Genomic DNA, 27,569 nt, shown 5'->3' with positions numbered 1-27,569 from the left:
CTTTCTCCCGTCCACCTTGAGAAGGCGAGAGGCGTCTCGTTCCTTCCTTCTCGTGTCCGCTTGGGGGCCCGTCAGTAGAAGGAAGGAAAATGCACCGTTGCTACCTTATTCCTTCATTTTTCTTAGAGTGTGGGTCCTCATTATGAATATCTATTAGTTTTTAATCTTATTTTGGTGGGAACAGCGCAAAAAACACGTATAACCAGGACGAAGAAAAACACACAGGGCGCTGTTCCCACCGAACACACAAAACACAGGTCTTTGTCCTGGTCCTACATCATTTTTGCGCTGTTACCATCAAACAGTATGTACCACCAACTAGCCTAAATACATGCCCTATCACTGCAACAAGTTTACAATCTTTTGAAGTGAAGATATGCTTGATCCTGACATTACAAGAAGTCTCCTGTTATTTGCCAATGACGCCGATATTCTCGCAGCGAGTGATTTGAATATGGGGAATCCTAAAAAATGGTGGGATTTGGTTTTGTGAATTGAAACCATTACAGCTATTGCGAAAATAAAACAATTCATATTCACTACCACTGTGACCGGTTATGTTGTCACAAACATTAAATTGGAAGCTAGAGTCAGAGAAACCAAAACAACATACTTCTAAACCATTTGAGTCCAGCGGCTTTCGGCAGTAATTGATCCCCGCTTGGCACAGCAGGTGGTCAGGTGATGACGAAACTCCATGCTAAATAACCCCATTGACCCCGTAAGTGATGACGTCACAACATGGCGTCTGTGTCCAAAGAAACCATTGCTAGGGACGTTGCTATGGACTAATGCATGGAGACTCCACACGAGGCTAGAGTTTTGCTTATAAATAAGTAAATCATTTTTTGTAAGCAACCTAAGTTCTTGATATCTAATTATGAAGATGTTCTTGTCATCTCAGCGTCGTATTGGAACGATGAAAGCCATTTCTGAAGTGTTCCACTCCACTTTGCTTTGGTAGCAGACGACATAATAGATTTGCTGGTTTCTGTTGCAGCGGGCGTCTTCATTGAATTGCGTCGGTAAACGAGCAACACAAGCAAGTGCATCGCCCTGACCGCAGAGGCTTCCGCAATGTGCGTTTTTTTTTCTGTGAAGAACCCAGCTTAGTTCAGAAGGGCGCAACTTCCGTAAAATCAAACCACGTCATGCAGATCAGTTACGACGACGACTGAAGTGCACTACCGGCGTAGTGCAGGCCAGCACTCGAGGTAAGTTGTTTGTTATAACTATTATTGAGGTTGTCAGGTTATTAAAATATTGCATGTCTATTGCAATTTCGATTTTTCTTATATACATTAAATTTAGTGGATGTGCTTTTTCCGTGAAGACCTCCATCGAACCCGCGATGAGAGTACAATCTGTAATAAACGCACCATATATTTTTTATCCAGTGTTTTGGGGTCTTGCAGAAATCTGAAGAAACTGCAAGAATCCTTCTCCACGCGATGGTTACGACCAGGTACGAAGCACCCCCCCCCCCCCCCTCCTCCCCTAGCGCGAGTCCGCAAAAAAAATTTGGGATCTTTACCGATCGCCTGAAGCGCTTTTCTCACAAGTGAAATGCGATCTTTTAGGAGACGAACATCTCGATCGACGCCCGGACTTTCGATAAATCTTATTTTGCATCGCACCCAACTACGAATTCATATAAGTGTCTGAAACTCATCATATTTGAAAGAAATGCAATATCAGAATATCGTCTTTATTCACGCCATTCAGACGCCGGCGCCGGCTTGGCCGGCGGGCGTGTGGCAGGCGGCATTCTTCTTGTATTCGTCGTCTGCTGCAGGCATCTTGAGGACCGGAAGTTGCAGTCGTAAATATTTCAGAAACAAGCGATTACCACCACACTTCTGTCGAAACATATATGACATTGAAGCTTTCTATAGCTGTGATTTTTAGAAGTTTAAAATATACTCCCGATTTTGGAACTGTCCGGTTTTCGTACCAAAACCTAGCCACATGTAGAGGGTGTCACAATAGGAAAATTTACTCGGTATTTTTTACCGCAAAATAAACTAGGCATCGCCGAACACTCACTCTCCGCCCAAAGGTAGAGCTAGAGGTCACAACCAGATGCCAAAGTTTCAACCCGATCCGTTCACTTAATCAAAAGTTATAAGTGATTTTCTGAAAATTGCAATGGGAAAATGGTGGCCGACGTAGTTTTCAAACACATATGGGGCTCTGTGGCACTAGAAACCGAAAACGGGCAAAAATGGGCTCCATTTTTCCATTGAAATTTTCAGAAAATCACTCATAACTTTTGATTAAGTTATCGGATAGAGCTGAAACTTTGGCATCTGGTTGTGACTTTTAGCTCTACCTTTGGGCGGAGAATGAGCGTTCGGGGACGCCTAGTTTATTTTTGCGGTAAAAAAGACCGTGTAAATTTTCTTTTGTGACACCCTGTATTTGTCCATAACAACGACCCTAGCAACGGTTTGTTTGGACCCATGACGTCACACTTACGGAGTCAATTAAAAAAGAACGCGTATCCACAAAAAAGAAAAGAAAAAAAAAAAGCCGCGCTCGCACGAACGTGGCACGAACCTCCGCGGCGAAGAACTCCCAGAAGGGAAACAGTTCACGGCTCGCGGACTTCGCGTCTGTCGACTTTCGCGTGTCCTAACGGTCCACCGACATCCCGGCGCCAGGGGCCAGCGCATCTCGAACTCTCAAGGCGCAAGTTCGGAGATAGAGAAAGCGCGCCCAGACACGTTAAAAGAGCGAAAGAGAAAGTTACGATAACAACCTACAAAGCTATTTTTAACTTCGAAACAACTTCACCTTCATTTAACCTTATAAATTATATAAATCATATTTCTTTAAAATAAAATAACGTCCGATTGCCCGCTGAGAGCGCGGCAATCGGAAGCAGTTCGTCGGACCGGAGGTACGCCATAAATATACGCGGCCGGACGGAAGTAGCCGAGAGCTTCATCCCCGTGTGACAACGACGGAGCAACGCTCCTCGCCGTGAAGCTCCCACCTCCCTTCTAGCCACCATTAGCCCCGAGAGCGAACAGAAGCGTCGCTGCGGTCGCCGCGCCCTGATTGGGTGAGGTGTATCATGACGTCAGGGGGAGTACTCCGCTCCGCGATCTCGCATCGGCTCGCTTCCCAGCACCGGTTTCCTGGTTTGGCGTTGTGTGCCGCAAGCTCTTCGAGCAGCTGGACTTTGTTTACCCGGTGTACAAGGCGTTGAGTTAGGCCGATATTGACGTGCTTCCGTAGATTTTATAAGCCTGCTCGTCCCTTTTACCTTTAAAATTGGGTTACAAATCCCGAAAGCTATCGGAGGAGGCAATGGACCTTTTCCACATACCGACGGCACCAGGCGGTGGCTGCACGAACTAAAAATCGAGGAAGTAACCTACCTGCGCTACCAATCGATAATGGGAGACACGCTACCAGCTTCTTCGCTGTCTGAGCCGCGGCGCGTGCCCAACGTGACTTTAAAGAGGGACATCCGTGGCGTCCACCCAAAGGTCGTGTTTTTCCTTCCGTCCACTTTCTTTTTTGTGTAACCCAATTATATATATGCTGGAGCTACGTGTCCTACTCGCTGATCCACAGCCTCCTTCCGAATTTCCTCGATTTTTTGTTTCGACTTCCGCGGCTTGGCATCGGGCGTTCGCGCGTGCGCAGAACGCTTCTCGGAAAAGGTCCATTCCGCCGATGAACCTTCCCGCCCCTACGCACGACACAAGGCAATCTTGCGAAGGGTCGGTGAAGCTGTGGCGCAAGTGTTTCAGACGCTGGAATTCTGTTCCTTGCCTGTTCATGATTTAGGACGATATTACATCCCGCTTTCAAGGCATTTGAAGTGGCATTTATATCATGGGCCTTTGAGTGGTCGGCAAATTAGCTCGCGACCCCGACTCTGCGCTGCCACTCTGCATGCGCTGGTTTGCAGATGTTTTAAAGGCCCTGCGTCTGATGATCTTTGAAGTGCTCGTGGAACAGGGCTGTTTGACATAAATGTAGCTCCTTCGTGAATTAATTATATAGTTTATACACGTATGCAGGCATATTTCTTAGAAGATGCACAATTACTGAAAATTAGTTTGTATGGTAGCAGCAAAAACGGCCAAATTGCCACCAGGTGCCTGTATGATATGTATTGAACTGCCCAAAATATGCACAGCAATAGTGCTGTAATATGGAATGTTTATACTTTTTCCTGACATTCTTTATTCCAGGCTTGGGTATTAAAAAATACGTGGTTCTGTCTGAATTGTCATTTCCAATTAAAAGAGACTGCTACAGGTCCCCAAAAGCTTCCTCAGCCTTCAAACTCCCTAAAGCTGGACTCTCTGACAACAGAGCAAAACAGGAGTAAAAGCAAGCATTCAAACGTCTGTCCAGCGGTAGATGCAGCACTAGTAGCAGAAAATGTGGAACCTGTGAAGGGCGACAGTTTGCGTGCGAAAAGCTTCTGGTATTCTAGCTTCAGGACACTTCGATTTAAGTAAAATCTCAATTTTAGGGCTTAAGGGACTAATAACGAGCTAGACACCTTCCCTTACGTTTGTTATACATTATTTGAGGGTTGATATAAACAAGTCCACAAATATCACCCGTGTAGTCCTTTGAAATACTATCCAAATCCAGCAAAGGTTAAGTGCGAGCAATGTATATAATAAATGTTCCTTGTTTTTTTTTTACTTTGCTCCTGCACTTGGGCTGTCTTACTTGTGATTCTCTTCCCATGGCCTAGACTGTATTTAGCATGTTGCTCGAGACGCATGCAGCTTTTCTGCTTCGGTGATCTTGTTTAAAAACAGAGGTACAAATGAAAAATAGTATACATAACCTGCCAATTCATTCAGACTACCAGCATCATTTATTGTGCGAGATGTAAATCTATAATGATGCTCCTGCAATTGTGGCCATATTTCTTTATTTTCATATACCAGCTGCTATTCATGCGTTGCCTGCCCTGTCAAGCATGCTTAGATTGTTGGTTGAAGTTTCGCCTGTAGCTACAGGCCATACCTAAATAAAGGCTCATATAAAAATTTACACTTCCTACGGAAAACACTCCTAAAAAAATTAAATAGAAACGAGCGCGCCGACAGCCTGCGTCGTCACAGCCTCCACAGGGCGAGCGGGGCGAGTCCGGGAAAAATTCTCTCCTCGCCGTGACGTCACCCCGGTTCGCCGTAAGGGGGCGCCACGCGAACTTCTCGGGCAGCCGGGAGGTCATGCGCATGCGGTCACAGGTCTCGCTCTGCGCCACGGGCTGATTGGCTCAGTCGAGATGGGGGCTACACTGCGGCGAGATCAAAGGCTAGCCAGACTCTCCCAACATAAATCTCTAGCCGGGGCTAACAAGCAACTCCGTCCGATGGCAACTAAGGTTAACATACTATTTTCCGTAGTTCTTAAACTTGAGGAACCAGCTCTGAATGGTTACTAAAGTAGTCTGTCGCCGAACGCTTGCTTACCTTTACCTGCTTTTATATTTGGAACTGTCTCCAACTTTGTAAAACTTCGCCGCACACTCAGTGGTAGAGAAGTTTGCTGCCGAAACTTGTGCAAAATGGGTTTAAAAAAATAAGAGCCTGCATAAACAGTGCACACTTATTGCGTCGAAGAACACTTTTGCATTGTACCAAATTGGAAATTTGCTGATGGTTATTATTGGCTGGTTTTATTTGAAATCGAACACGCCTGACGGGGTGGGTCTTTCGATTTAAAATAATATATGTAATTGTCCCCTTTTATAGAAAAAGGAAACCGCTTTTGAAATAAAAAAAAAATGTTTTCCTTCACAAATGATACTTATGTTGAGCATGGTGAAAATATGTTTTTTATTCCGTTATTTTTCTACCCAGTTCTGTACGCTGGTATGAACAGGGAAATCATACAGAAATCCCGGCATTTTTTTTATGTGCGTATATGTCATGCCGACTATTTTTTAGCCCAAAAGTAAAATACTTTAGTAATTTTGTATTGAGGTAAAAATGCAAAATATCGAATCTTTGACAATCCAGTGATATATTCAAAGCCTTGTAACTTCGAGTTTTTATATTGTTGCTTACCAAATACTATATGGGTACAGTCCAGTGTTGGGCAAAATACTCGATAAAAGTATTTAAGTTACTAAATACCTGCTTCATAAGGTTTTTAAAATACGAGAGCAGTAAGTGCTACACTGACAACACAAAGAAAATGAAAAAAAAAAACCTTGATGTTTTGCCCTGGCGGGGAAAAATATACAAAAAGCAAAACAAAAATGTCTACTCTTTTTGGTGTGTGTCCAGTTTTCATTTTCTTCTATTTGTTATGTTCTTGAAACTCAAGTCTGCATTGTTGTCGTAGGTCGTTTCCCGGTCTGCGCTGCGCCTCAGGGTGGCATCTTTATTTCCGTAAAACCACACCTTTTGTTTGAGGATTTTGTGGGGGAACCGGGAAACTCTATAGAAACCAAAAACGCCTTTGGGAAGGCGAAGGGAGAACCTTCATTGTACATACTTTGGGCTAAAATATGAGCCACAATCGGCCAAAAAGCGATGTTTTCACGAGCTCAGTCAAAGTCACCGTAGATCGAAGCTAGCAGCAGGATTTGGTTGCTCGAAAGAATGTTGACGTTAGCTCGTGCCACGCTTACGCCACTTCATACCGAAAAACTCAGAAAATGGTGAAATGTCAAAACTGTATTTAAGATAATGAGTACAAGATACTTGAAATTGTAATTAAAATAGACTATCAAATACTCTAGATCAAAGATATTTGCAAGATACCAAGATACCAAGATACTTTAAAAAAGCATTTAAGGTACAGTATCTTGGGGGGGCAGTAGAATATTCGAGATAGGCGCAAGTATGGTAGAGTCCTATACATGGGCTAGCGACGGGCATAAGTTTCGTTCATTTTATTTTCACGGAATATTTGATATAAAATCTGAAATATCGTCAAAAAAGAGATTTACTGATATTTTGAACCCGCTTTATCGAAAAAAAAATTTTTTTTTTTATTTCGTTTAATTTTTTTATTACTGTTGAAAATCATATTAGCTTTCAATGGGCTGGGTGCGATTTCCCCCTTTTCATTGTGCATCTTCTCTAGAAGTTATCGAAGTCATACCAACATTCTCGGAACGGCCAAACGCTGTTTCCGCAGGTCGGCTTTGCTGCAAAGATATACTGCTGATATTTCTGTTAAAATACAGCGGGTATATATATATATATATTTTATTTAGAACACTCGTGCTTGACCACATATTTCATTTTGTTAATTTCGTAATGTCGCTTTGTGCACCTACAGCGCGCGCACTCAGCCAAAGCTCGGCGGAAGACACGAAGCGCGTGCTGGAGGCTGGACGTTCGAAATACACGCCCTCTCGTTGTCACTCTGTCAATGACTTTAGCTCTATTTTTCCCTTCGAATCAACATTTTTTAATCGAACCTACTAGCCAGGTGGTAAGTGAAAAGGGGGCGCACTAGCGGACAAATCAATTATATCGTATTCGCGTTAAGAGTACCACGGAGCGACTGAGCGGTATTGTTAGCTTGAAGATGACATCTGCGCTGTTTTCGTATTTTATTTTTAGAAAACAACGACGGGGCGCTGTATTTCACGATTTATGGTAGTGTTCAAAATAAACATATTACACAGCAGTTGTGGCTAAGCAATTCCCTTTGAAATCTAAAGAAACAAAAAAATAATAAAACGGGGATGGTAAGTTTGCGCTACATTGTACGTGCGGTATACCAACCCGTCGCACATGCCGCTTCTCTCGCTGCCCGTCGCCATGCCAAAGTTTCGTCAACGCGATAAAAGTTTTGATTATGGGTGTACCTGCGGCCAAAATGAAAATCAACACTTCTATCCAGACACTTGCCGGCAGTGCTTATGTCTCCGGTCGCCAAGAACTGGTCAGTGGCCAATCTTTCCAGATACAGGCCAACCGCCGGCCGACCTAAGGTCACTTTTTGGTGCTGCTCGGGTGGACTCTGTTTAAAATTGAATTACTCGGCGGCAGAGGATTTAAAATTCGGATATTGTACGGATAATATGTTAAAAACGACAAGATGATCTAATTGTTTTCTGAGAAACAACATTTCACCGGACAATTTCTTTAAGCGAAATTCACGCCACGTGGAGGCGCCCGGTGGCGGCGTCAATGTGGTCGATCTTGGGAATATCCCGCTCGCTTCCCCGACATTCTGTCCGGCTTGAACCATCGCAGTCTTTGACAAAATTCCTCGCGCGTTCCCCACTGCTCCCGAAAACGAAAAAGAAGGTTCCACGAACGAAGAACCGAATACACATCGTCGAGTGGCTCGAGTAAACACGTGACCCTCCTCTCCTTTTTCGGCATCTGATTGGTCTAACGCAGCCCGCTCCCTCTACTTCCGCGTCCAAAGTTTAGCCGGTCTCCACCAGACTTGTACGTAATCCGTTACAAGTAACGAAATTACTTGTAATCCGTTACATTTATTTGTAATTTAGTAACGGAATACTTAAACATTTTCTAGAGTAATTTTAAAGTAATTCCCTTACATATTTTACATAACGGATGCCTTGTAATCCGTTACATTTTTTTAGGAACACCTCCCCCCCCCCCCCCCCTCTTCTAAAGAAAGAGTCGTTTTCATTTTGGTAAAGTTGAGCGCAGTGACACTGTCACTGGAATTGACCAGCGCAAAAGGAGGCTTGGCACTCTTCAGCTCCGTAAAGCCTTGTTGTTTTTTTGTTTTTTTTTGCAACACCGAGCTTTTCAATCAATTTGTTCTTAGCCCGAGACAGAGGCAGGCCAACACCACCTAGACAGAAAGCCTCCGCATGGTTTCCTCTTCCTCTATGAAACGTCATCACAGTCGGACCGCGCTCGGTCGGCTATTGGACCCGAGCCCGACCTTCGACGTGCTGATTGGACACAAGCCGCAGCCGAACACTGACGCAGCACTCGTGCCCAATCTCTCGCCTCGATCGATCTGACTATGATGACGCGTGTGGAGGCCTTCTGTCTAGGTGGTGTTGGGCAGGCCAAGACCAGCTCGCCTGCGCGCTCACTACATTATCATTTTCAATCTACTTTTTCTTAGACCCTAACAACAATGTCAAAATATCCAAATAAACATTCTACAAAAAAAAAGGGGGGGGGGGGGCAAGTTATATCCGCTCTTTCAGTGTCTTTGTTTTTTTCTTTGCGATCGAAGGCAGGGAGAGGAGGACACCAAGCGATTGTGTGCCTCTTCGAGAAGCTCGAGGCCGTAAGTGCACAGACAATAATTAACAATGTACTTCTCGGTTATAGTGACTAGGACAATTTTTGTAATATCACAGCACGAGACAACGCTCCGTCTACCCTAAAATCCACTGACAGAGATGTGATAATATGTGAAGGTGTTATTGCCACAAGCATCCTGGCTCGGGTGCTTGTCCTGGCTCGTCGATGCACACTTATCTTCTCTAGAAAACAGGATGCATTTTTTCGTGCTTCTTTCACCTTATTTGAAACTGTTTTAAAAGATATTTACTTTTTTGTAGTCCAACTTTTAAGGTTGGCCCACTTTATTTGTGAATTGCAGCCACGTTATCTGCACTCGGTTACCCTTTTTGTGAGTCAGCTTTTTGCGAGCACTTCGAAAATAGTAATAGTCTTCCTTTTTTCTTCTTCCTGTTTTTACCCCAGCGGGACGCATCTTATCTCAAGCAGATAGCCTTACAAATAAAACATAATGGTGGCTGACGTAGACTTGATATTCTGCGCTTGAGGAGAGACGAACTCGCGAGCGAGGCCATTGTGCGGCTTGCTTAGTTCTCTGCCCTTCGCTGCCCATGGCATCAGCGGACGTCTATCTGGAGAACACCGGGGTAAACTGCAGTCGGTCCGTGCTCCGTGCGTTGTTGAACAGCACCAAGAAAGGTACACATGGCAAACGTGCGTTCACATTTCCTTGTTTTAACCAACGTTCTAATTAATTGTTGTTATGAGTGTCCTGTTTTTTTATCGATTACTTATATTTAAATATTGGGAACTTTTTTTCTAATTCACCAACGTCTCAACCGAAGCTCGACCTGTTCAGAACCGAAGAAAGAAGAATATCGAGCCAATTTTATTTATTATTTAATCATCACCTTGCTGTTACCAACTGTACTAAAACTCTCGAATATCAGGCAACGGCTGCAACGACGAAGCTTAGCTCTATTTTTGAGGTAAATAGCACTTCCATTGCTTCGATGAAAAAGCTCAATGAAGAGCATAAAACATTCGTGAGGCACAATATGGCACTCCCATCCCGTGCCTCAGTTCAAATGGCGTTCAGCGTAGCAATCGACATACTGAGTAAGGAATAACGCAAATTGTCTGACGAGATTTTCGAGAGTCAGGTATTGCTCAAAATACTCAAGGTGAATAAATGGAACAGGTGGCGACAATAAGAACTTGAATAACCTTCTTCCCTTTGTTTCTTAATTGAGGAAAATATTGTTGAAAGCAACGCCACGAAAGTAACGGATTACTTTTGGGAGTAACGGTCACTTACTTTTATGGGAGGGTCATTGTTATTGTAATAAATTACAATTTAGCCTTGAGTGATTGTAAATGTAATTTGTTACTATTTTTCAGTAACGTGTACAAGTCTTGTCTCCACTCCCTTCCGGCTCCGCGTTGCCAGACGTTCCGCGGCAGAGCACATTAGGGAGTTTTGGTAGATAGTTTTGGCCTTTCCGCAACGCTATCCGGTACCCGCTACGAGACCCGCTAACAGAGGCATAGCGAAGACTCAAAAACGTGCTTTTGTAGACCGTTCTCTGCGGGCTATACGGTACCGCGATTATGACAGCGCCACTAGCTGTCGTAAAAAGCATTATATAAAACATTAAACGCATACTATTACTGCAACCACGTATTTATTTTATTGGAGTGCTTCTTTTTGAATACAGCACATGGTTAATTTACGTTCTGGAGAGCAACAGAATGCTGTACCTGCTTGGGCATATAACCTAGGGTGCCCAATTCATGAGAAGGTTTCAAATTTAAAAATGAAGACAAGCAAGTGGTCTATATTAAGGTATACGCTTTATGTTCATCGAAGGGAAATAAAGGTTCGCACAATATAGTTCCTAAACGATTAGCAATTTATAGGCGAATGTGGCCGGATTTCATCTGCACTCACACGAGCCTTAAGGGGCATTCACACCGGGGAGAAATTCTTTCTTCTGCTCCTCGGGAGGCGCATCACTGGGTAAGAACGTCACGCAAGGGGAAGGGGAGAATTCATACGGGCTGCACAAACACTCCCAGCCTTGCGTGGGTTCTCTCTGCAACTGGCTGTATTTTGTTCACATGCCTGGCAACTTTAGAGATTTTGCTCAGAAAGGTTCCGGCAGTGCCATCGTGATTGTCTAATTTATTTTACCTGGCGCTGTTACGGATGTTGTCCGTGGCACCCAAAGGAGTTTAATACCCCATTCACACGGGCAGCATAAAGGCACCTTTAACACAGGTCCCTTTGCATTCTGCGTATCAGCCTGCGGTCTTGGGTCGAGAGCACACTCCACGTGCGGAGGCTCGTGAATTTATTCATCGTAGAGAATGAAGGCCTTTGAGCTAAAGGTACCTCTATCATCGTGTGAATGGGGTATTAGATATTCACGAATGCCTTCCCGAAGCCGCTCCTGATATAACTCGTTTTCGATTCTACATCCCTTGTGTTTTGCGTTCACCCATTCAAGAAGCACGTTTGTTTTAGCAGAAAAGAGTTCGTCAAAATTTTGATCAAACAGCGCTACTTCTACGATCGCGTATCGCTGTTTCGTGAAACTCCTTCGTTTTTTTCTTTTTTCTTTTGTTTTTCTTTTCTCGTCAGCGTGCACCGAGCCCTGTTGTCGAAAGTGCGACCGCTAAATGCGTCTGATAACACAGACGCCCCTTTCGGCTCCCCGCCGTTCGTGTAAAAGCTTGAGTCGGTGAGCGAATCGCTCTGTTTCCACCGATCACTGACCTCACGCACAAACCTGCCCGAAAATGATCCCCCGTGTGAATACTCCTTTAAATGTATCATGCCCCTCACTCAGCTCGAGACGCCAGTCGTTGGTCTTCCTTTAATCCGTTCAGACAATGAAAAGGACGATCTTTGTGGGGCTTTCATTTTCAGGCACTTTTAGTGGCAGAAAAGACCCTAAGCCTCTTAGCCACAGAGTCAGTGCGACCAGTTGGGTCCGATACCGTTCGCCATTCATTTTGATTGAACTGGTTCAAGGAAGACCCACGACTAGTTTTCTAAGCACATCCCCACGTTACACACACCCCGGGGACTTTCTGGAGTGCCTATCGGTCAAGTTTTCGAGCAATGCATTTCCTGGGAACCTGTCTGCTCTTCTTCTTCCGCTTCAGCGGCGAGTCCAACCTCCACTTGTTTTCTTGCGCAGCCTCCTGGCCCTTGTCGGTTGCACTCATCGCCAACGTCTCAGGCAACGAGAGGACCAGCAAACCAAAGATAAAGAACACGACCGCGTTGACGAGCATGGGGATCAGCCTGTCCATCGGTGGATCCAGAAGTAGCAGGGCGCTCAAAAGCGACGCTGAGATGCCGCCTAGCCGCCCGAACAGGAAAGCACCGCACATGCCAGCGCTGCGCACCGCTGTCGGAAAGACTTCAACGGTGAACACAAACATGGTTGTGAACGCCACTTCCACCAGGAAAGCGGTCGGGACCGCGACTTTCGCGAACGCCAGCTCCATCCCCAGAGCCACCAATGCCGCCAGTGAAGTCAGCAGCACGGACAGCCCCAGAAAATAGGCCGACATCGGTTTCCGGCGGCCGTAGCCCCTCAGGACAAAGTAGTTGACGGTCTGAGTGAACATGTTGGCGATCCCGATCATTATGTAGAAGGAGACGGCACCGCCTCCGAACGATTTGTATTGAGCTATGGTGTAGTAGCAGTTGAAGATGGCCCACCAACCACCGAAAACAATGAGCGTCTGGGAACGCAACGGGGGTGAGCTAACGATGTTGAAAATGGTGGGCCTGGCGGTGAACCCGTCACGCGAGACGGCGCTCTCCTTGACCCTGAAGTACGCCGAGCGTACCTTGTCCAGGTTCCGGAGTCCGTTCTTTCTTGCCGCCCAGAGGATAACCCGCTCGGCATCCTTGAACTTCCACGAAGTGATAAGCCAGCGCGGAGACTCGTCTGTTAGTTGGTAGGTCAGCAGCAGCAGTAGGGTGGGCGATAGCACAACAAGCTGCATTGCTGACCAGTGCATCGAGGTCGTGCCTATAAGGCCGAGCACCACCGTACCCAGCACCAGGGGTACGCAGATGTTAAGCATGCAGAAGAGCATGCGGTGGTCTTGCGGAGTCACCTCGAAGAGCAGCACGGTGCTGATAGCCTGGAGGGATACGGGCATCGTGTATGAAGCTCTTCAACGTTCCTGAGGTACGGCACTTCGATGCTCTCAACATACCAATAGACCATTCCAAAAATACGCAGCTCCTCTCATCGTCTTTTCGACGTACTACGGCAAATCGATGCACGAAGCGTGAGGGAGAACAACTGAATAGAAGGATGATTCATGCTTGTTGAGCATTTTGTGATTTCAAAACGCAAAAAAAAGAAACAAGAAAAAAAAAACAAAAAAAAAACAAGACAATAACAAATTAGGGTACGTTTCGGCTTGTCGATCTGATACTCTTTTTTATGTCTGGTTTGGTCTCGCAGTGGTAAGCTAGAGGCATTAAGCACCTTCCAGGACGTACAAAACGATCGAGCCGGCCCGAACAGGCATCGGAAGGGTTCCACGATTTCCCGCGCGATGCAATATGGGAATGACGAGTGGTTTTGCGGGATTTTTCGGGAAGGTACATTCTTAGTCCTCCTTGAAGCCGTTCAGTCAGTGATTAGGACGAGCATGTTATATGTCCCATTGGTAAACATGACTTGCACTGCTGCGCGTGTACCTCGTGCACCACATACTTCGCACAACTGAATTTGTTTTTCTCGGCAAGAACCACAAGGAATGGTGGTTTGTATGGTTCGATGACATCAAGTGCGATACATGTATGCAAGAGACCATTTGCTATATTACCCAAGCATTAAGGAGAATGCAGGTATTGGTGCTCCACGCGCCACACGCGCATGCCTTCCCCGTATAAAATATTCCAAGTAAATAAGCAAAACAAAGCGTTGAGGAACGCGCGTGCAAGATGCCATTTGTTTTAGGTATTTGCTTTAAAAAAGTCACAACTGTTGAGGCCAACCCGTGCGGCGCGTGGAACATCAGTTCCTGCATTCTCTTTGATGCTTGGTTAATATAGCAATAGGAGGTATTCACTGGACGCCATATTTGATTGCGATGTTTAGAGCGCATGCTCAGAACGAGCTCACATTAATAGCCTGCTAAGACCGGCAACCTTGTTGGTGCTGAATACACGCTCCAAAAGAACTGCGGAAGCTTGCCGTTAGCATGCGCTCAGCAGCAGCGCACACAGATATGGCCGCCAGTGAATACTCCTTATAGGTCTATTGGAGCCTGCGCTACGGTCGCCTTCTCATGCCGTTTTACAGGTGAGAAATATTTAAAAAAAAAACTTCACAATATTTATGTCCTAAAGCTGAACACTAGTGAGAAGTAATCCTTGACGGCAAATTTTTTATTAAATCCAGACATGGCAGGGAAGAACAACTACAACAATTATTTCACGGAATATTGCGGTCGAATAATTGTAGTTTTTCCCTGTCATGTCTGGATTTTAAAAAAAAACTGATAACAAATTTGCCTTTGCGCGTTCTTTCTTGAAAACAAAAAAAGTCATACAATTGAAAATTCCGGCGTCTCCAATCCACTCTCAACTCATACATTGCCTTCCGAGTCACGTGCTCAGTGACGTATTTCCGGGTGCGCTGACGACACGGGTGCGCTGACGTTTCCAGAGCCGAAGGGTCATACAATTGAAAATTCCGGCGTCTCCAATCCACTCTCAACTCATACATCGCCTTCCGAGTCACGTGCTCAGTGACGTATTTCCGGGTGCGCTGACGACACGGGTGCGCTGACGTTTCCAGAGCCGACAACTCGCGCTTCCTCTGCTTGTAATTCACATGGTGACCTTGAAGGTTGGTCTGAGCGGTGTGGAGAGGGGGAAAAGAAGGGAGGGAAGGAAGCGAAAAGCTTGCTTTTCCCTAAGGAAATTCCGACTGGCATAGTAGCAAGGGGACGAATAGTCAAACGAAGAGTCAAGAAGAATAGAAATGCTCAAGGGAGGTATGGATTCTGTTTTTTAGCTCAGGGAAGATTGCGCCCCTAAAACTGAATCATGTACAGCTTTGTCGATGATATAAAGCAGGGGTGCACAACATACGGCCCGCGGGCCGCATGCGGCCCGCGGGCACTTTCTGTGTGGCCCACGGCCCGCGGCCCAGCTGAGCGCAGAAACAGCCCACCGTGTCATCCAATGCACTACGGCCGTTGACTTGGCAGAAAGCATTCGAACCCTTTGACCTAATTTTCTCAGAGTCTTCTTTTCCGTAGGAAGCTCCGCGTCCTTGGGAAGAAACTCCGGGGGGAAACTCCACTCACAGACATACGTGCTCCTAAAACTCCGTTTTGAGAGCACGTATGTCTGTGAGCAGACGTTCTCACTGATGACCCTCAACAAGAACCGTCTTTAATCTTCTATGACGGACATGTCACAGTGAGATGTGCTGCAAACGGTAACCAATGCGGTGACGCCAGATATTGAAAACCTGTCTGCAGCAAAAAGGTGTAACGTGTCACACTAGGTGCGGCCCGCGCAGTTTCCAACAAAAATTTTTTGGCCCGCGTCATTTTTGACTTGTGCACCCCTGATATAAAGTTATGGACGCATTCACACATGTTGAAAGGAAAATATTCATAAGATATACCATTTGATTCAGCACATATACGCACATCTTGCTAACTTATTACACTGCACCCAGGTGTGCGTCACACCTTATTTCCTATTGCTGCCAACCCGCGGCTGCGAATCGCAAAATATTACCGTTATTTGCTTTGATATTACGCTACTTAATTGCGATACACTAGATTCTCAATATTTTAAACTCTAAAATGCGACAAAATTTGCTTAATTTATCAGAAGTTTATTTAAATACTATAGAATGGACTATTATTATTTGCCATACGAATAGCTTCACATACAAAACCGATAGCTGATGATTTCCTCTACATAGGCCTACTGATCACAAGCAGGTATGCCAGACATAAAACAATTGTGAAATGCTTCACATAAGTTTATTTATCCCTCAAAAATTTGGTTTATAGTGCACTGTTTAGACAGCGCATGACAACTGAAAACGAAATTTCGGTTTGTTCATCAGGCCAACATGTTGTCTAATGTGGACTATTAGTCGGGGCACACATGAGCGACGAATGGGCACCGGGTGGCAGTTTTCATAGCAACTTGCGCTTACGCCGTAACGTGGACGTATTCCGTACAGCCAGGTCACAGCGTCCGCGCAAGTTGCTATGTGAATTTCTGCGTGGTGCCTGTTTTCTTAGCTCATGTGTGCCCTGCCCCGTTGAGTATGCTTCTTAATGAGCACCAGTTTACTGTGAAGAAGCTACTCCCCCGGAAATACGCTTTGTGGGCGTTGTCACTCTGGAGTACACCCGTGCTCCGAAATAAGAGCACTCAACGGGGCCGTGAGAATAAAAAGTATGAATTAAACGAACACAACGTTCCAAGTAAGCGCTCATGAATACATTTAAAAACATTGCGGGACAATTCAAATAATAAAATCTGTTTAAATTAATCGGATGTGCCAAATAGCCAGGCGGTTTTTTCTCCCCATATTTGCAAGATAAACGTTGTAAAGAATTAAAAACTCCAAACTCTTTACAAGTCATAATTATTGCATAGCCCCTTTAGACAAAACAAGTCGCGAATTTTTCGGAAGCGCCTTGTAATAATAGCTGCATTAGAAACCCATCAGTCATTCTGCTACAGCCACAAACCTTGTGTTCATATAGGAATATGGAGCGAAGACATATTAGTTAGATGGTGTTGTGTGGTGTGTGCCACGCCCTGGAGTAGCATAACTTTCAGTACGTTCTCTTCTTTCTTTTGTTTATAAATTTAGTTGCCAGTCAGCGCTTGCGTGTCGTGCATGTTTCTGTCCTCTGCCTTGTCATCAAATTGAAACAATCTGAGTCCAAAGGGCGAGAAGCGATATATCATTGTCTTTTTGTGCGCTGTACTGTTCAGCTGCCTTAATCGATTAAAATAAAAAAAATTGAAAGCCGTTTACAAATCCCTCTAACGCCGAATTGGAGCGCAGCTCTTGAGGAGGAGCAGTGAAGGGTACTGAGGGGAGGGTAGACCCCTCCCCCTTCTCCTCCTCCTCCCCTCATTCTTTAATATGCTCCGGGGGGGGGGGGTCACGTGACCTCGGGGGGGGGGGGGGTGTCACGTGACTTCGGGGAGGGGGTCACGTGACCTCGGGGAGGCGTGACCTGGGGGTCACCTCAAGGTCACGTGACCCCCACGTGACCTTGGGGGTCACGTGACCTGGAGGGGTCACGTGACCTCGGGGGGTCACGTGACCTCAGAGGGGTCACGTCACGTGGGGGTCACCTTGGGGTCACGTGACCTTGAGATGACCTTGGAAGGGGTCACGTGACCTCGGGGGTCACGTGACCTTGGGGAGGAGACCACGTGACCTCGGGGGTCACGTGACTTCAGAGGGGTCACGTGACTTGGTGGTCACGTGACCTTCAAAGGGTCACGTGGGGTCATCTTGGGGTCACGTGACCTTGAGATGACCTTGGAAGGGTCACGTGACCTCGAGGGGTCACGTGACCTTCAGGGGGTCACGTGGGGTCACGTGACCTTGGGGGTCACGTGACCTTGGGATGACCTTGGTTACGCCGACGCCGACGGCGACGCCGACGGCGACGGCGACGGCGACGCCGACGCCGCTCAAGCCGGGAACGGGCCCCTAAGAGCTGCGCTCTAAAAACGTCGTGATATCACTATCTAAAAAAGTGAAAGAAGTTTACAACTCCCTGTAACGCCGAATTAGAGCGCAGCTCTTGAGGAAAAGGAGGGAAGGGTACTGGGGGAGGGGGGTCACGTGACCTAGGGGGTCACGTGACGATGCCGATGTCGATGACGTCATCAGGAACGATGATGATGCGGATACTGAGTACGTCATCAGTGACGACACTAATGACGTCATCAGTGATGATGACGATGACGATGCGGATGCCGGTGACGTCATCAGTGACGTCACTATTACGTCATCGGGGGCCACGTGACATTGGGGGAGGGTCACGTGACTTCGGGAGTTACGTGACTTTGGGGTGCCCTTGCGGGGTCACGTGAACTTTGGGTGACCTTGGGGGTCACGTGACCTTGGGATGACTTTGGGGTGACCTTGGTTACGCCGACGCCGACGCCGACGGCGACGCCGCTCAATCCGGGAACGGGCCCCCTAAGAGCTGCGCTCCAAAACGGAACCGAGCACCCCGTCACCAACCTGAAACGTGGTGATCGATGCAGACGTGAGAAGCTGCAGCACCGCGAATTCGACCAGTGTCTCCACAAGGGACGTGGCCACCCCGGACAAGACCAGGCCGAACAGGGTTAGGCCGAGGACTGCCCTGCGCCCGTACTTGTCGGCCGCTGAGCCCATGATGGGCAGGAGCACCGATCCGCCGAGTGAGTACACGAAGCGGAGCGCCCGGAGCAGCCACTTCCTGTCGCAGACGAGGCTGAAATCCCTCACGATGGTGGCGCCAACCTCGCTGTCGTAGTTCCAGCGGTCGCAGCTGACCTCGGTCTTGTTGTCCGCGGGCGTTGGCATCGGCGGTTCGTAGCGGGTGCAGCTGCTGAATCGTCCGTCCACGTCTTTGGGGATGCTCGTGTTTTTCCACTCGTCCGCGGACAAGCCGGCGTACTCGTCGGGGGGCTTGCACCAATGGGCCACAGGACGCGACATGACGAGGAGCGTCTGGCTGTGGACTACATTCATAAAGAACGAGACGATAGAGCAGAGCAGCGCCATCCTCTGGAACTGGCCAAAGCCATAGACGTGGATGTCCTCTTCAGTGCGAGGGACTCTTGGCGACGCGCTGCGGATGTTCCCCAACTCGGTGTTTGGGTTGGCGAGGTTATTGGCCTTCAGGGTCGCCATTCTTTTGGACTGGGATCTTCGGCGGCTTTAACGCAAGAGTCGTTTTGCCAAGTCTTCGTATATTGCAGCCGATGGAACGGATAGGTCGTCGAGACAGTTGAGACACGAAGAACGAGCCTTCGCGTGCGCTCGTGCAAACCTCCTTGCGTTTTCTTTCATTGGCGATGATGATCTTGAAGTAAGACGTACACACGCTATTTGCGTTTTGGTTTCCATGGTTTAAATGTGTTCATTAGATCATAATCAGTGTACCAAAAAGTCATCAACAGTGACCGCAAAACGGTTTGAAGCCCGGAAATTTTTAATGTTTTGAGCCACAAAACTTGCGCCACAAACATATGTTTAGGGAGGGTACCGCTCGTCACTCAATGGGCAAATTCCGCTACACAAACCTGATTTTCAGGAATGCGCGAGAGTATTAATTCCTTTGGAGGTTAATTATGAAGATATACTGAAGGTTATGCGGCCCCACATCATATATCGCACTCATTATCACCACTTATACGGGCCTCTCAGGCATTCATTGTACGTGCTGCAAGCCTCTCTGTGGCGACTGCGCCTTACAAGCACAAATAAATATATACCTACGTACAAATGAATGCTTTAGTTTTATGCGTTACATCAGTGAGAGCGGTTGTGTTCCTTGATGACACGGGGAAAGATCGGTGCTTGCAAGTGCTGCCGAAGCCAGGTCCTGACGAACAGTAAGAATTAATGACGTGTATAATAGGGTGTTTAAATGCCCATACACACAGTTGTCTTTTAGTGCGTTTCACTGCGCTGCGTGAAGAAACGGAAACGTGTAACTAGCACATCCGTGCTTCGTATGAAGCATGGAATTCAATTCAAAGAGTAGCTTGGCACGCGACATACGAAGCAGGGATGTCCTGTTTTTTCGCAGCCACAACATAGAAACACCGAAACGCACCAAACGCAAATCTTATGCGCCTATTGAAGAGCGTTACCATTGCCTACCACAGCCGCGGTGTACCACTCCTGGTAGTTGTACCAATGTGTACCACTCCATCTCGGAATACCCCTCCCCACCCGTGGTGAGGGTATCACCCCTCTTCCTTCTCCCACATTTTCCTCCTGGGAGGCGGCCCCATCCGGCACAGAGCTCGGTGACCAGCAGAGACTGGTTGATCGAGCCCGCCGAATCTGGGTGGCCAACGGAATACTGTACTATACTTCGTTTCACCTTATGTGCGAGCGAAGGCAAAGCTGGAAGCGCGAGCACGAAAGCTCCGTGCCTTCAGGCTTTGCTCGAGCGCGCGAGCTGGGCAGAAACGCAAAAAGCGCTTGTCTCGCGCTTCTAGCTTTGGCTTCGCTCGCAGATAAAATGAAACGAAGTATAAGAGCACCGACCAGAGATTGCAAGGTCCTTTCACTTTTTGAATATTAAAGTTCACGATGATGACGATGATGATAGAGCATGCTTCGAAGTAATAGCGAGAGCTCCCGGTTGTACTGTCGCTCTTTAAAAATGAACTCGTCCGTCTAGTGTCGGTTTATGGACCGCTTGATGCAGTGAACGCTTTCTTTTTTTCAAGTCTTTGATACGAATCTTGGACACGCCTGGAAAAGTCATTCTAGGCATGAACTTTAACTGCGTGTTATCTAGCCGTAACCGCTCTAACCACGCTACAATAAGCCATTCGAGCGCAACTAAGCTGAAAAGCGTGATAGAGCAGTTTGTCCTGGTCGACGCCACAAGCCCGCTGAAAGATTTTTCTCTTCGCTTCACGCATTGGCAGGAAGCATTTCACACCCGCCTTGACAGACTTTACCTGTTAAGCGAGATGCTGACTCAAGTGGAGGTGTATAGTGTTGACGCGATCCCGTTTTCTGGTCATGCGCTGGTCTCCTTTTCTTTGAAGTCTGGAGCGAAAAAGCGCAGCAAGGCACGTGATGGAAGCTGGAAAATGAGCATGAACATTTTACAAGACGAAGAATTTGCTTCAATGGTGAAATAAAATATTGAGGTGCTAATCAATGAAGCTCCGGTAGATGGGCCTGCGTGTGGAAGAACTTCAAATTGGAGTTTAAGGCTGCGGTCCCACGGCAGCCATCTTGAACAAGGCGTTAGTTCAACCAATAGATGGCGATACGCACCCGTGGGGTGACCGAAACATTCACAGTGGGATGGCTCGAGCACCATCACGTTCCCCTCGTGGCCATGCTCGCGCCGCTGCCAGCTGTGCTCAGCTCAAGTAGCGTGGCCCAGCAAACGGATGTATGCGAGAATGTCAGGCTGGGTATAAATTGTTCTCTGATATAGGGACATGCGGTTCGGCGGTTGTAACGGGCTTTCGCAATAAATCTTACCAAGAAGGAATCAAATGTTGATTGACGTGTCAATATTCTATCAATAAAAATTTCTTCTGCAGGAATGCGCGCTCAGTAGACTCAATCTTCCAAGACGCCAGTTGAATGCGGACGTCAAGTAAACTGCTTCGCGATTTACGGTACTTACCTCATCATTTTAATGACGACTAAAATAACGTCACGAAATATTGTGTTTCACGGGGTCCGGAAGATGTTGTAAAGGTTGTTACATTATAGGAATTCCCAGAAAACAAACGCCGTTGCAATATTTTTTGAAGTACCGACACACACAATGTTGTAAGTACAGCTTAGGAGGAATATGATGAAAACCATCAGAAGAAATAGGAAGACGTTTATTTGCAATAAAGACCCTATGAATGAACCGCGTTTAGCGACGGCAAGTTATGAGCGTTAGGGAATTTTTAAGTTCACGTGATTGCTCACTATGGACATGCGGACAATGAAGACCAGTTTTGTCGGGAGATGGTGTTGCGGTGATGACCTGATATCGGACGACTCGTGGCAGACGAACAAGCAAGTTTCTTCTCAGCGAATGGTAACTGTCCCCTGTCAAGCACAACACGTGGCTACCGACGTTGTCGACGTTTCGAACACTTACCGCTTTCGACAAAATTCCTGGCACCTGGGCTAACTTTCTGGAAAGACTCAAAGTCTTCCTTGAGTCCAACGCCATCATGAACAGTAACTGAAAACGATCGACTATTCAGTCGGTGGGTGGCGAAACGTATCCACATCTGCGGAGTCATGGTCGATGCGTACTCTAAGCGGCTGGAAGTTTACACGATGCCTGCCACGACGTCCAAACACGTCATTGACGTTCTACAGTCTCTTTTACCTACTTTTACCCTACCGAAAATACTTTTCTCTGAAAACGCGCCAAATATTGCTTCAAATAAAATAAAGAAGTTTTTGAAGAAAGAAAAAACGGCATCAGGCGTCACATTAGTGCACCATAGCATCCTGGAACTAAAGGGCAAGCAGAACAGATGGTGTGCGAAACGGAAAAAAGCCCTTTTGAAGCTTACGGAAGGAGCAGTTCAGTGAAGAATCGCCAGGTTCTTCCTCCAGCAGCACGCGACGGTCTTATCTTGCACGGTAAAAACACCTGCCGAAGCAATATTCGGTGGACGAAGAGCCACACCACTCGATCTTATGATGCTGTGGCCTACGAACGAAGATCGGGAGATTCCAAGATCGGGAGTAATGGCAGTTTATTCGGTCGGACAACTCGTCTACGTGAGGAATTTCAGCGGAAGTCGGGCCTTCCATGTAAAACTTGAGTAGAAAAGGCTCTATGTTGGTTGACCAGAAGGTGTCATCCCCCTGAATACGTTGGATATCAATGCCCTTGAGTGTAAATATAACTAAATCACAAAACTCTCTTTGTGTATTGTGAAACTGCCCTTGTATTTGATAGTAGAAGCTATGGTGGTGTTTCGAACCTTTCACACCAGGCCCCTTTTTCTTATTTTTCGCCTCATACTCCTTTGCGGTTTAAGTATGCTTCAAGAATATTTTGGAACGGGGACACTTTACGTCAACGAGGTCATTTGTTCTAAGTAGTCAATCAGGGAATGCTGCTAGAAATTTCTCCCTCGTATTAACGAATAAGCCGCACTTCTGCGCAGTGCAGTTTTCCTGTTCCACGTACAGTTGTAAGGCAGCATCCTCATTGACTCTACCGTATTCTGTTGCGGATGAGGAAAGTCTTTGGGTACACGATACTTGAAACAAGTCTGGCACTGTACGTTGTGATTCGGCACCCACTAATGTCGCCGTCCTTATAGAGCCTCATCATTTAATCATTACCTCGTCACCTCATATTGCTCTTCATCAACAGTAAGTACAATAGGCTACCGCCATATTACAATCCAAGAATTGAAAAAATTAAGTCGTTCAGTCCTTCAACAAGTTTATTATTTATATGATGTTATTACGTTACATTACCTCGAGACGATCGACGACCATCGTCGATCTTCAAATACTTATACCTGTATATAAATTAGACGCACAAGGGGGGGGGGGGGGGGGGTCGGTGGCCGAGTGCATGGTCTAGCGCACACCAGCTTGGAGCACGTGGAGCGAAAGCTCGCGCTGCAGAACCCACCCCGCCCCTGCCCGTTTCGATCTGGAACAGCATCGTACCGGCGTGCGGTCGTGTATCACTACTGCGGGGTGCACGCTAAAGACCCCAGGTTTGCGGTTGTATTGCACTGGCTAAATTGCTCATCTACAGCTGAGACACCGGACGCCCACTAGGGCAGACTAACTTCAAGCTGTATAAACATACACACAACAATTTGCAATTAGACGCATAATAACAAAGAACACATGGTGCCGCCTCTTTTCTTTGGATGCCTTTTTTTTTAAACCAGCGCAAGCTCGCGCGCTCTCTCTTTTGAGACGGTTAGAACGGTCGCACATAAAACCCGCGTTTCTCCTACCCGGCCGCTTCCTCCTCTTAATATGGGAAGTTGGTTATAACTAAAGAAGCTATAATAATGATGTATTATTCATATTTATTTTCAGTTTCAGTCTTCCCCGACAGTGGTGTGAACGCCGCCATTTTGGTGCTTGTACAGAGCAGGCGCAACTGCCGATCGTCATGATTCAGAAGTGCGGCATCCTCAGCATTAGATTCGGTGTTAGGAAGCTCATGTAATGTTGCTTTGCTTTGTCGCAACCTGTTTAAAATGGAGGGCGGAAAAGCGTTTCTTGTGATTTCAGATAAAACTTCAAATAACTGGCAACCATGATTTTAAGCCACAATATGGCCAAGTGTCGCTACTCTGACGCGTAGCTTATTTAATGACTCTATTCATGCTCTTGTTCAAGAGGCTTGTAATACCTGTAGGGGCCATGAGGTAAGCCCCGTGGATTCCACAAGCCACTACCTTTTGACACCTGCCTCTTCCTCATTGTTCCCGCTTGTGCCAGTAAATTAGCTACGGTTCAGAGTAACGACACTAAACCATATTGTGGCTTAAAATCATGGTTGCCAGTTATCTGAAGCTTTATCTAAAATCACAGGAAACGCTTTTCCGTCCCCCACAAATGTTTAAACAACCCGCGACAGAGCATTGCAATAGTGCATCAGCTTCCTAGCACCGCATCTAATGCTGAGGAAGTCGTACTTTTGGATCATGACGATCGGCAGTTGCGTTTGCTCTGAACAAGAACCAAAATGGCGGCGCCCAAAACAATTTTGGGGAACGGAGTGCCGATACTTTAAAGCTCATTTATTGACCCTAGGCATGAAGTGAACTCGGGTGTATTCTTTTCCTCTTCGTCTTTATTGTTTATTGATTTCAACCATATCGCATAATGAACACACTACGCTTGTGTAATTATTTGTCTTAGATTTATTAACCTGACCCAGTTCTTAGAACATTCATTTATCGATAGGAAATCTTTCAATATATTTTTTAAATGTGAAGGTAAAAAGACACGGAGATTGATGATGATACAGACGCCTACGCCGCCCTCGGAAATTTTTTGAACATTATAATCAGCAGTTTGTCTGCCATCCGCCAGATAGCGCAACAAAAGACCCAAACAGTTTTTAATTGTTTTAAAATTAGCTAAGCTCTACACCTATTAAGAAACCAAAGCAAGATCATTGTGAAAATGTAATACATCGCAATGTATATCTATTCCAACCAATAAATGTTATTAGATGCCAATAAATCTGTTTCATGTCCAAAAAAGATATGCGTCCAAAACAGGTAAGTTTGAAGGGCAGTTTGGAGCGTTATGACTTTGAAAATGAAAAAAAAGCCATCGTCCACCTCTTGGGCAACCATTGTAGCTCTAAATGTTATAAAATATTTTATCATAGTTTGATTATTTCCTCAGCGGCATTTGAACCCTTAGCGAAAACTAGGTTACTTTAAGTATACTTTACGGTCTTTTAAGATACTCATTCTCAAGAAGTATACTAAAATTGTCCTTAAAGGATGCTAGCCAGAAGTAGGCTTGTACTATTAGTGTCCTTTCTTAGTATGCTTGAAGTAAGTACTGTAATAGTATACTTTTAGTAAACTAGCTAAGACCTAAGTAGCTTCTAAGTTCATGCGAAGCGTCTTACTAGTAGCCTGTCCTGGGTATCTTTTAGTGCACTAGAAGAACGTTATGGAAGTAAGCTGGAAGGATCTTGTAAGTATTCGTGCAGTGACTTATCAGTTGCCTCTCTAAGGTTTCTTTTAGTGAACGAAAAGTTTACTATGGAAGTGCGCTGAAAGGATAATCAGAGCATGCACCGAGTATGCTTAGCTGCGCTCACCATGAAATGAGGACAACATTGTGCTTCGTCGCTGTGTCTGTGTCATGAAATGGCGTCAGCAGCTCGCGTTGTTTCGAGCGCTGTGGCGTTTCAGTGCTGTACGTGAGCCCCCTGATCAAGTTCTCAGCGTTCCGGTGGCAGGCGTGACCGACTACGTCTGCGATTGCACCGTCCCAGAATGAGTGTAGTGACCATTATAAGTTGCGCACACGCTGTGGACGCGTAGCTTCCCGGCGTGGCGATCAAGAAATGAGCCGCCTGGAAACGACAACAATAGTTGCGTTGACGCAGTGGTTACCCCTCACAAGAGCGCAAGAAAAACTGTGAAAGGTACGTTTAGTTGATATCTTCAGGAATATGAAAGGTAGCCGCTGCAGTCTCAGCGTAGTTGTTGTCGTTTCCAGTTCGTTCTGGTTACACGGACGCGGTGAGCAGCCTGCAACAGCGAGTGAGATACGCTATTACCGTTTGATCCACCAGCTTCGGGAGGCTGATATCACATCGCAACCCGCAAAAGTCAGGCGCTTGGCGGATGAATCCGAACACCGCGTACAAAGAAAGTGATTGCTTGGTGACAATCAACAAATATGCGAGCATGACCGACTACGTCTGTGATTCCATCGTTTAATCATCAGTGCTACGTGTTATTTGCCCCACCAACATCGACGAGCAATCTTCTGTCGTCGATAGCTCTCAGTCGGATTATAAAGCAGTGCAGTTTGTGTAGTGGTGCACCGGGTCGCGAAATCGATGCTCCTGAGTTTCGTCGACGCAGAAAAAACAAGCTTCATCGTGTCTGCGTCTGAGAGCTCCGCGTGGTTTCATTGCAGTGTTAAAATTCGAATGATTTGGGGTCTGTTGCTGTCGTGACGCGTTTGAGTTCTTGGTATTTCTATCAGTCGCGAACGTGACCGACCACGTTTGCAAATACGTCGCTTTTTAGACTTAAGCTAGGTGGCGCAAGCTACCGCCCGTTACAAAGTGCGTTGCAAGGTGCCGCAGTAGTATCCATACCCATACAATCATCCAGATGGTGCCGGATTGATCAGCCGTCAGTTTTGTTGTCTTTAAATAAACCAGTTTTTTTCATGAACGTTCGATGATGTTACTTCGAAAACTTTAGCATTCCGAAGTGGGATTACCGCTGAGCCTCCCCGGAACAGTGGTGGCTGCGACAGCCACGTTCACGCCGACGAACGTGAGTCTTCTTCGCGGGCGGTGGTGCGCGTCCATTGTTTCCGCCACCGACGAGAGGCCGTTCAGTGTTCCCGTTGACTCGACGAGAAAGCACAGCCATGGCCGCGGACCGTGAGCTCGTACAGACCCTGGCGTCGCAACCGGGCTTCGCATCGGTGACCGCGATGCCAGACTTGACGGCGTCCATTCCCGCCTTCTCTGACTCGTCGTCGGCAGCGAGCGCCATGAAGTGCGCGGGACTGGGAGGCGCATATCAACACGGTGGCGGCGCAACGCAGTCCGGGTGGAGCGATGAAATAACGCTCGCTGTTGCTTCATCGAAGGTGAGCGGGACGGCTTGAGTGGCATCCAACGACCGGGAAGCGCCTGGAAACTTGGTCGAAATGGGCTGAAGAACTACAGATGGTGTTCCCCGATGATGACGATTCGCACTCTACGAGATGATGCTCCGGCGGACACAGACCGGGTGAGTCCGTCGCTGATTATTTTTTCGACAAGAGCTTCTTCTGCTCGAAGTGTGACGTCAAGGAAATGAGTTTACAATGGCGCAGCTTATAATCGCGGAACTTCGGAACATGAACCACGCTGTGATCCTGCGGC

At 46.7% G+C, this 27,569-nt stretch overlaps 1 protein-coding gene across 1 annotated transcript; it reads right to left on the bottom strand.

Moving 5' to 3' along the window:
• Positions 1 to 12,296: 12,296 nt before the first annotated feature.
• Positions 12,297 to 13,376, bottom strand: LOC120844177 (solute carrier family 22 member 21-like). The gene has a single exon (XM_040215825.2). It carries the CDS (start codon positions 13,374 to 13,376, stop codon positions 12,297 to 12,299), a length of 1,080 nt encoding a protein of 359 aa, XP_040071759.2.
• Between the last annotated feature and the right edge of the window lie 14,193 nt (positions 13,377 to 27,569).

Source organism: Ixodes scapularis, unplaced genomic scaffold, assembly GCF_016920785.2.
Source record: "Ixodes scapularis isolate PalLabHiFi unplaced genomic scaffold, ASM1692078v2 PGA_scaffold6__148_contigs__length_123643588, whole genome shotgun sequence".
NCBI classification, from domain to species: Eukaryota; Metazoa; Arthropoda; class Arachnida; order Ixodida; family Ixodidae; genus Ixodes; species Ixodes scapularis.
This window is presented reverse-complemented; position numbering and strand designations above follow the sequence as displayed.